Raw genomic sequence first — 10,382 nt, forward strand, 5'->3', positions numbered from 1 at the left:
TACCAAACCACTGTCTTTGTCTGCGTCTGATCAATATGTCAGTTGTCGACTTGGTGTTTGCAGCTTTGTCACACATTATTACAAGGGAAGGGTCCAGGCCTTTCCTCCAAACATGTCCTCTATTATTATTATTATTATGGAAAATGGATCTCAAGCAAGTAAATCCACATCTCAGCCCCTGTTTATAGGCATACATTATTAAAAGGTTGCCTCGCCTCGAAGCTCTAGTTAAGGCAGAATGTTTTTTTTTTAACTCGTACCTGCCCATACTCCATTCATCATGCTGCACGTAAACAAGCTCTGCTGCAGCCTCCCTCCGCCTTCATGCTCAGCAGTCAGCAGCTGATCTGCAGGCTGGAGAGAGAGAGAGCAAGATTTCTGTGAACGCTTTGTTTAAGTCCTAAGGTACCCCTCCTCTTCCTCTTCCTCTTCCTCCATTCAATTCAAAGGCTTTATTTTTAAATGCTACAGAGATGCGGCATCATTTTTAGTAATGGTTGCCTCATCAATATACATACAGTATGAAGAAATGCCACTACCTTAGTTTGATATATTCATGTTACTACATACGTTTTTTTTTATATAAATAAAAATACTTTTTTTCAAATTAGCAACACTATTAATGAGAAACAAAAAAAAAATCATGAAATTAGGAGACGTTCAATGCTAGCTTCTTGTCATTTTGTGTTTCAATTAGATAAATAAAAAAATGCAACAAAACGGTAAATAAAAAAAAATAAAACAAATTAAGTTTTATTGAAATCACAAAAAAGGAAGAATATAAAGCCTTACCTACATTTAAATTCTTAACTAAGTTGGAAATTAAATTGTTTAAGTTATTTATCAATATGCCAAACATGCCTAAAGTTTCTAAAGTGGAATATCTAGTTGGTTTTGGACTGTTGGTTGGACAAACACGCACATTACCTGCCCTGAAGAACATTGGAGACATACTTCATTGTTTGGAAAATGCTGTCTCAATTTTGACAGGGTTTTATTTGACCAAAAACTTTAAAGATATTAAACGTACAGCAACATGTAACATAGAAAAGCCCAAAACGTTCACATTTAAGAAGCTTTAACTAGCGTATGACGTTTTTTTCCAGATAAAATACATTATTAATAGGTTACTCAGATTGTTTGTCTTGAAGTCACACCATTTAAACACCCTACATTAGCTACGTTTGTTGGGTAATGTCTCTGGGACCTTTTTTTTTTAAGCTACAAACACACTTTAGAGTTCAAACTAGGCTGTTGTGATGCATGAATACGATCGGAATGTTATGTAACCTTGACACAAAGTCTATTACCGAAATGCTCTTGTTCGCTCTCAGCCCATTTCTTCACCTCTATACCCTCTTTATCCTTCATCCTCTCCTCCTCCGTCCTGTCGATTACATTTGATAGAGCGATTCACTCAGTCCGGCTAATGTGAGGAAGGAGAGGGAAGGAAGTCACTTTGCTCTCCCCTCTCAGCCAGCTGATGATGATAGACTGCAGGGTAATGGGACACTCTCACGGTATGGCGGGGGGGGGGGGGATTCCTCTGCTCTGCTCTGCATCATCGTCTGTCCGCGGGATTTCCTGTAGCACTTGTGGGTATCTGCTCTCAGACCGGTTCTTCTCCCTGAAGGCCGTCTCTCTGTACGGGCGTGTCCGTGAGGATGAAGAATGTGTCAGATGCTGACGGTCACCCTTGGGGCCAATTATTGCATGGGTTGCTGAGGGCTGCAGAAATGCTGCGTCTCCTCCGCAGGCCGCAGGAAGAAAAAGCTCAAATAAGATAAACACACTTTCCTCTCAAAGGTGACAGGGTATTATGCAAAGTTCACACACCTCCCAGCTGTTATTGTGACTATTAAAGGAGGAGACGTCTTCCTTTAATAATAGTAATCGTCATACAAGACTGATTGCATTTTTTCGGTGAGTGATACTGAATCACTCACGAAGAAAGGAAAGCTTGTTGCTTTTACATATGTTATATAAAACTGTAATTATATGAAGGAACAAAGAAGTTAAAACGGCTCTGGATTAATCTGGATACTACCTATTATCATAGATTTTTGGCGTATTCAAAAGTTCCAAGCTCAGCATAATAGATTGCTTGTTCTTCATTTCAAGCCAATAAAGATTACATTTACTGTCAAAAAAGAGTAAATAATTAAACAAATAATCAACATCAAAACAGTTGCAGATTAATTACCGTTACTTCTTGTGATTTATTGTTTAAACTCCGTCTATGTGTTCAGTTATACAGTAGCAAACACATTTAAACGTCTTGACGTGGAAAACTGTTCTTGTTTTTTTTATTATCTTTTAATCTGCCTCACATTTCTTTATTGATAATTGGCTGAAGAATAAGCTCCCAGAACTTGATATGGCTTTAAATGTCCTGTTTTATCTGAGAAACATCATATGCAAAACCTTACAAAGCCTTACACTTTTGATTGAAAAAGACCTAAATTATTTTTGCAGATGATTAAAATGTCAAATAACTAACTATTTATCCAACTAGTTGCTTCAGCTCTGATGAACAGTACAAGTAGCTTTTATTTTAATATTGAGTAATCTGCCGGGCTCTACTGGGGGATTGTCCACAGCATTGAGTATGTAAGTCGCTTTGGATAAAAGCGTCTAACAAGTCAAATGTAATGTAATGTACAAGTTGAAAATACCCTCAAGGTCATTTTTATCCACCAAACCCTAAAACATATCCGTTGACTGTCGCTTAGGGCGAAAAGTGGTCAATCCTCCAAAATCTGGAATATGGAACCAGGCAATGTCTGCACATTTTTCCCAAAGAATGACTTATAAACAATTAGCAAAATTGATTGGAGATGTAACTTATCATGTCGTCTGTAGACTTAGGTTTCCATCTGTTTTTGTTAACTGGAAAAAGTCCTTGTTAGTGATCGTTCTAAGAATGCATCAGCCACTGCGAGGGTGTGTTTGATGTCGGTGCGTGTGCAGCAGGCTGGTGGAGGTGCTTGAGTTACATAATCTCCATCTCCCCCCCACACAGTGACGGGGAAGAAGGGGGCAGCTGCCAGCTCCCATCTCGTCATGTTCAGCCTGCTGAGGCATCTCCTCCTCCTCTCCCTCTCCAAACACTGCCTTTGTTTAGTTTGCTACACTGTGCAGTCCAGACATCAACCACTGTACGTTGATTTGTTATATCCACTACTGGCTCCACGCAAAGAGACTCACAAAATGTGTTTTCATCCACTGGTCAATTTTATATGTTATGCTTAGGGCTGTCAAGTTAACGCGTTAATAATGCGTTAACGCAACATTTTTTCAACGCCAGGCCCACTAATTATTTTAACGTGCGATTAACGCATGAGTATTTGTCCTCGGCCCGCCCCGTAGTTTCAGAGCCCAAAGGCTTGACGTTGTTGTTGTTAGTTGGATGGTGGGAGATTCTAGCGAGAGATATGGATACAAAAAAAGGTGTTTTAAACAGCAAGCCAAGCACACAGCTGATGCTGACAGACCCGCTCCTGCCGCTCGCTTGCGGCAGACCACGCTTGAAAGTTTGCCGGGGAGACGCCTGGACAACAACAGCGATAGCTAAATGGGTGGCTACAGCTTAACATTGTGGAGGACGAGGGACTGTGTGAGATAATTCGGATCGCATCCAACGTGTCGACTGCACATCACAGCGCATTATTTTGACCCACAGTGGGAACTTCAGTCTCATGCTTTGACTGTTATGAAGACAGAGGAGCGGCATTTCGCCAACAACTGTAAACAGGCTTGTCTGTTTGAGCAACTGGCTCAGTGCAAAGAAGTAGACAGGGTTGGGAGAGAGTGTAAGAGAGAGAGAGGTTCCAGGTTGTTGTGTTGAAAATATTCAGGAGAATATTTGTCATTGTTCCAATGATAATAAACAAACATTTGCATAAAGCATATTTGTCCACTCATATGTTGATAAGAGTATTAAAAACTTGAAAAATATTCCTCTAAGGTACATTTAGAACAGATAACAAATGTGCGATTCATTTGCGATTAATCGCGATTAACTATGGACATCATGCGATTAAATATTTTAATCGACTGACTTGTGTTGTGCTATTTTGCTTCCTTAAAAGGACTTTTAGTGGTGTCCCTTTCCTGTAGTGTGTTATACTGTAGGTGTGTGTGCATGTAAATGGTCTGCAAAGGCTAAAATCCCAGAATTCCTTCCTGAAGGAGTTTCTCTCCCACACGCTCCCCCCATGCCTGAAACGCTTCCATTGTAGTCCTTTATTTACTTCCGTTACATAGTGGCATCACTATATAACACTCACACTTCTATTGGCTAGCGCTCCAACGAATCGTAAGTGATAGGCTAAGGGGCGGGACATCTTTTAATCACAACTGAGCAGGTCAGCTAACCAATCAGAGCAGAATGGGCTCTGGTTTCAGACAGAGGGTGAAAAGAGGTGCTGCAGCACAGGCAGTACGAGAAAGATAAAGAGATTTTTGAACATTAAAGTATTCAAACATGTCACAGTTTTCTTTCAGACTATAGTGGAAAGTATAGAAAATACGCAGTTAGTTGTTTATTTGACTTACTTTGTCTATTTGTGATTCTTCCTAAATGCACTGGTCAGCTTTAGAATATGCCTCATTAATACAAGTCATCAGGGGAGAATTTACAACTGATATCTTTAGAAAAGATTTCCCCCCTTTCTATGTCCTGCAAAATGTATGGAGTTTGACAATACATATCTAACAGTCTGTTGTCTCAAAGGAGTCTCTTTCTTATGCTCTGAGCCTGAAATCTCATCTTTAGTAGCACCAAACTTTCCAGTTTCATACCTTTCTCTTTTCCTTTTTTTTAAGATTCTTTTTTTGGCTTATTTTGCCTAGAGATAGATGGATAGGAAATAGGGAGAGAGGAAATGACGAGCAGTAAAGGACAGGGGGTCTGATTCAAACCCGGCCCGCTGCGCTAACTAGCACATGGCCGCTACCATATGATCTTCAGAAGATATTGAAGGTTATGGGAACCGTGCCCGTTACCTTCAATATCTTCTGATTGTCTTCACATAGGCCTTTGTTCATTTATTATTAATAGCCTGATTTATATTACATATTTTCCCTCAAAATATGGGAACATTGATTAGATTTGTTATGGCTTTTGATAGTATTTTTTTATGGAGTGATACAAAGAGGTATACAAAACTCTTTATCTAAAAGCCTTCATCCAATGTTTAGATGTATGTTCTGAAGACGTTTGCAAATTAGCACTTCTTTTTTGAGAAGGGGACTATTTTTCATATTTAAACGTATAATTAAAAACACTTGGAACTTGGGGATGCCATGTTGATATTAATTACATTTTCAACCCATTCACCTTTTGTGTTTCCACTTAGCACTTTCCTTAGACGGTAAATATTTTCGTCTAAAAATGATTTGCATCACGATCCCTGGTGGAGGCCGTCTGCCCGCGCTGTGGTCCACCAGCATTGTTCAGGCTTGTTGCTGGTAAACTGGCGTAGTGTTGCGCATACTGATGACACCTCAACCCTCACAGATGCTGTTTTTGCAAAACAACTTGTCCTTCCCCCCTCCTCAAACATACATCTTCGCTTCTAGCAGGCAAAGCTGGAGCCCTGCCGACGGGGGGGGGCCATCTGAAACACGTGAACACCGTGCATATGGACGGAAAGCTGCTGTTGATTGCCACCATTTGGCATGTTGAGGCCCAGCAGGGCAGGCTGTCGAGGAAAAATATGAATGTGTTAAAGGCTGGCAGCGAGGGGAGGAGAGTGTGTGGAGCCTGGTGGTTGTCGGCCAACAGGCAGAAGGGGGCTCGGGGGGGAATGCCAGGGAGATGCAGTTGTGCTGTTTCTGTACGTAAAGTTGCCACCTCTGTAATGTTGTTAGAAGTAGTTTGGTTTAATAGCTCCATTTTAGAGGCAAGTTGGCGCTCCAGCTCATTAGCATGTGTTTGAACCTACTGCTACGTCTTCACTGATAATTGTCTGTCAGAAACCTTAAGGGAGTTGAGATGGGATTCCCTCCCACTGAGCGACCCCGAGCGTCAGCATTTAAAAGCGTGCACGTTTTCCTGTGCCGTGACGTCACTTTGGCCCTCAGGGCGCAAATAATCACATTCCATCCTCGGCAGTGCAGAGAGGAGTGGGCTGGGAGATGCAGGGAGGGAGGTGGAGGGGGAGGTTGCATTAAAGATTTGCGGTTGTCATGACAGCGACCAGCGAGGAGACTGACTCCCTTGCCCACAAACTCTGCCTTAATTGACGTGTACCAACCCACTCCGGCCCCTCCCAGCTTCATCCTCTCTTATCCCAGGATGTCACGTTGCACATATGAAAAGATCACGAGTCGGCCACCTTGAGATGAACCTCAATCTGCAATTTAGATTTTTGTTCTGCTCTCACATTTGTAGGACAAGCAGCGACGCATTATGAGAGTTATTGGGATCTCCAGGTAGATAAAGGACGTAAGAAGGAGGGTCAGAATCTCTTTTCTGAATAAAGTAAGACGCACATGTTTCAGTAACACTAGTGACTCTTTTTCTACTGAATTATGAACGACAGTGAGATGCTTCCTTTGCGTTTTGCTTACAGCTTTCTCAAACCCCTCTGGCAATGTTCATGTTTTTATTTTTGTGTCATCTGCATTGGAATTTGTCTGCGGTACACAATTAAGTTCTCCTCTTTTGTTTAAGACCACACTTGTAAACAGTTTAGCATTAAGCTCTGATCTTTCTTGTGTTTAGTATCCCTCTACTGTGTTTTCCCTCAAATGTCATGCTCATGTTATTCATCCACATCCCTCTTTTTGTTTTCCTGTGCTTACACTACAATTACACAGATTTCATGAGAGTCTAACAGCCTCCATAGTAAAATATGTAGTGTAATATCACCATGAGAAACCCCGACAGCTATAATGAGGGAATATGACCGACCCTATAATCATTCCCTGCTGTCTTAATAACTGCGGCACTGTGCATGGAATATATATTTTTTTCCTTTTCTGAGCTGGCCTTGTCCCTTTCCACTGATTTAGGTATTTCTTGTTCTTTTCCACGACATGTCATTCAGCATGAGGGGTCTTCTTTGTGGCTTGTTACGTAAGAAAAGCAATCCGATCTATGATAGCTTACACTCGGGTCTCCTACCGCACACAACCGCTAATAGGAATTTTGTTTGTCAGTAATCAACCGCGGCTGTGGGTCTAATACAAGCCATATGTGTCAATCTGTGCAACTAATGTAGCATTTGCTCGTAGAAAATCCACCTCCAAATCTTGTGACCACTAAAATAACCATTTATTATCTCAAATTGGTTTTGCAATAACGGATATTTTCTTGAGGAAGCTGTGAGGTTGAGCCGTGGAAACTACGAGGGAAGCTTCGGGATCCTCTGTGTTTCGCTGCCAGGACAACACAACCTACCTGATTCCTTTTGTTGAAGAGCTTTCACATGAACATGTATACTGTATGTAAATAGAGCCCGACAAACAAACCTTCTCCGTCAAAAACATAAACAAACACTCTGCCCTCTCCTCACGAGCCTCGGTTGCTGTGTTTCTGCTGGCAGGGTGCCTTTGTTTTGCTCCACGGCAGCACAGGGAGGGGTGGGGACGCATTATGTAATCTGTGGCGTGTGCCTGGGATACAGAGAGAGATGGGGAAGGGTGTGACTATAGTAACACACACACACACACACACACACACACACACACATATGATGACATAATCTACTGACCTCTTCCTTGGCCCGCTCGGGTCCACCCCCTCCTCCGAGTATTCCCGGCATCGCTCTGTGATTTTTGGGAACCACAGAAGAACATCCTCTTTCACCCTCCATTAACGTTTGTGCAATCTTGGTCCTCGAGGACTCGTCATGCACTGTAATGTCATGTGCAGGGCAGAGAAGCCACAGAGGGTTTATTTTTCCTTTGAGTTTCCATGGTTGGGGGAGGCAGAGACATGGGGGGCTTCTTTAGGGCCCTTTTTCCTCTGAGTGTGATGAAGACGTACTGTATCGCGTGCAGTGTGTTTGTTTTTACGGATTCACACAAAAAGATTGGCTTGAGCACATTGTTTTTGTGGATTTCTTTGCACATCGACCTGTTTGTTTTTTGGTACGACATTGAATATTTAATGCGGTTAACAGGAAACAAAACTTGTGGTGAGCTGAATATGTTTCACATACTAGACGATGAATAAGTAATTGTGAGGAAAAAAGAATTGTCAAGATGCACCAGTTTTTCTTTATTGTAACAACAAACTAATAACAGTTTGCACCTGGTATAGTTGTACTACTAAAACACAACAAATGGCATGTTTCATTATTTAAATGAAAAAAAAAAAAAAAAGTTTTAGTATTATTTTCAAGTTTAAAAAAAGAAATAAATGTGAACATTGAACTGAATAAAAATATTGATTGCAGTAACACACACTGAATACTGCGTCACCTCCCACATGTCCGTATGGTTTGTACAGAAACAAGTTCTTCACCTGCTGGATTGTGGGTGATGATTGTGAAGTATGGAAGAATTTCCCCCAAGGGAAGTAAATGGCATTTAAATATGCAAATTAATCTGTGGGTTAGCGCTCGAATGAACCCTCCATAATGACTAGTTTTCAAACTTTAACCTGCATTTCATACTTACTCACGCTGTTACTTCTGTACGTGGGTGTGCTTGCATGCTTGTGTTATTGTGTGTGACTGTGCACACAGGGCTTGCCCCCCCCCCCCTCATAATTACAGAACTTTCCATAATGGAATCTCTCTCTCAGCTATGGAAGAATATCTGTTTTTCATTTGAGAGACCTTCACCCTGCTATAGCCGTGTGGAAAGCATCCCCAGTATCATTGGTTACATTCTGCGCTGCCTTCGCTGTTCAGCAAGAGTCTGTGTGCATCTGTGCTGAAAATGGTTTCTCTTCTTGTCTTACAGATAAAATTGAAGAGGCACAGAAAGAACTTAAAGACCCCAAAGGCTCACAGAAAGGTAAGATATGCTCTATTTCATGACTAAACAATTTAAAGTAAATGTGTTTTTTTTCAAAAATCAAGTTGTTTTTTCATACAAAGGATGTTTTTGTTTTGTTTTTCATCACCTGGTTGTTTAAAAGGAATACAAATTGGCTTTTCAGTAAAAGCACATAATAAATAAATGTAATTCCCTAGCCAATAGGTTTTTTTGTTAGTTGTGCAAGACACAAGTATTGTATTGTAGTATTGGTTAATCAAAAATGTCCTGGACTCTATATTGTTTTTTTTAAAGAATGCTAAACTGACACATTAGTAAAGTTAATAATAACAGTTAGTTGCAGTGTAGCATCTGGATCATCTCCCTTGATTTTGTTCTGCTTCAGAAAAACTATGTGCAAGATCAAAGTTGAATTTCACTAATATTTAACAGTAGCAACATTTTTAGACTTGTTGTGGCACACTTTTTAAAATATATTTGTGTTTATTTGTTTGGCAGTGACCATACACATTCTGCAGAAAGTTAAATGATAACACTGCAGATAATATTTGTTTCACAGATTGTAATTCATAAGATATTGTATTGCTTTATGTAACTAAATTAACAGCCAGTTTTTTCAAACCCAAGCAGCTTCATGATGTCTGTACAAGCTTAGTGAAACTTATCACTGCAACATCTTACTCAAAGAAAAAAAAAACAGGCTATACGAAGGACGTGCAAGCTTTGATTATATCACCCACTGTAATTGAGATTGGGTGGAGACTCCAAATAGAAAGTAGCACAAATAAGAATATCTCAATCCTCTCTCAAGGTAAGAGGTAAAAGGTTAATCCCTTTGAAAACCGCTTTAAAAAAAGAGGTTAATTCTTTCAGTAGCCCTTTCTCGCTTAATCTTTCAGGCACGGTTTTGATTTTACATTAAATATCCCGAACTTCTTACTGTTATTCACTAATTAGAGAACGGAGTTACACTTATATCAGAGCAGAGGGAATTTGTTGATTTTATGTTTTTTTTGTTTATCTAACGATAGAAGTTAAAGCGACACATGTAGTTTGTTTATGAAGTACAGTGTTTCCAACAGAATTTGATTCTATTTGTGGGGGCACCGCACCCCGTCAGAAAAGCCAAAGGCCCCTTAACCTATTCGGGTGGCCCACGCATCAACCCCCCCCCGTCAAATAACAAAATAAATGCGAGTTCATGGCTACTGTAGCAGACAACGTTCTTGTTGCTCTGTGTTGCGTTGTTAATGAGTGAGACACACCGGAGTTGAGGATCTGTGGGGTTTATTCTCTCAAAAATAATAATAATAATATTATAATAATAATAATAATTTACAATTTACAATTTAGGCATTTAGCAGACGCCTTATTCCAAAGCGACTTACAATGAACAATTACAGGGACATTCTCCCTGGAGTAACTGA

At 40.4% G+C, this 10,382-nt stretch overlaps 1 protein-coding gene across 5 annotated transcripts in view; it reads left to right on the forward strand.

Moving 5' to 3' along the window:
• Nucleotides 1-10,382, forward strand: part of hivep1 (HIVEP zinc finger 1) — a 60,072-nt gene that overhangs the window by 37,587 nt on the left and 12,103 nt on the right. For all 5 annotated transcript variants that reach the window (XM_034124503.1, XM_034124508.1, XM_034124505.1 and 2 more), the window contains one exon: nt 8,920-8,973. In XM_034124503.1, the coding sequence (XP_033980394.1) occupies nt 8,920-8,973 (54 nt within the window). The remainder of the gene's footprint in view (nt 1-8,919; nt 8,974-10,382) is intronic.

Source organism: Trematomus bernacchii, unplaced genomic scaffold (assembly GCF_902827165.1).
Source record: "Trematomus bernacchii unplaced genomic scaffold, fTreBer1.1, whole genome shotgun sequence".
NCBI lineage: Eukaryota > Metazoa > Chordata > Actinopteri > Perciformes > Nototheniidae > Trematomus > Trematomus bernacchii.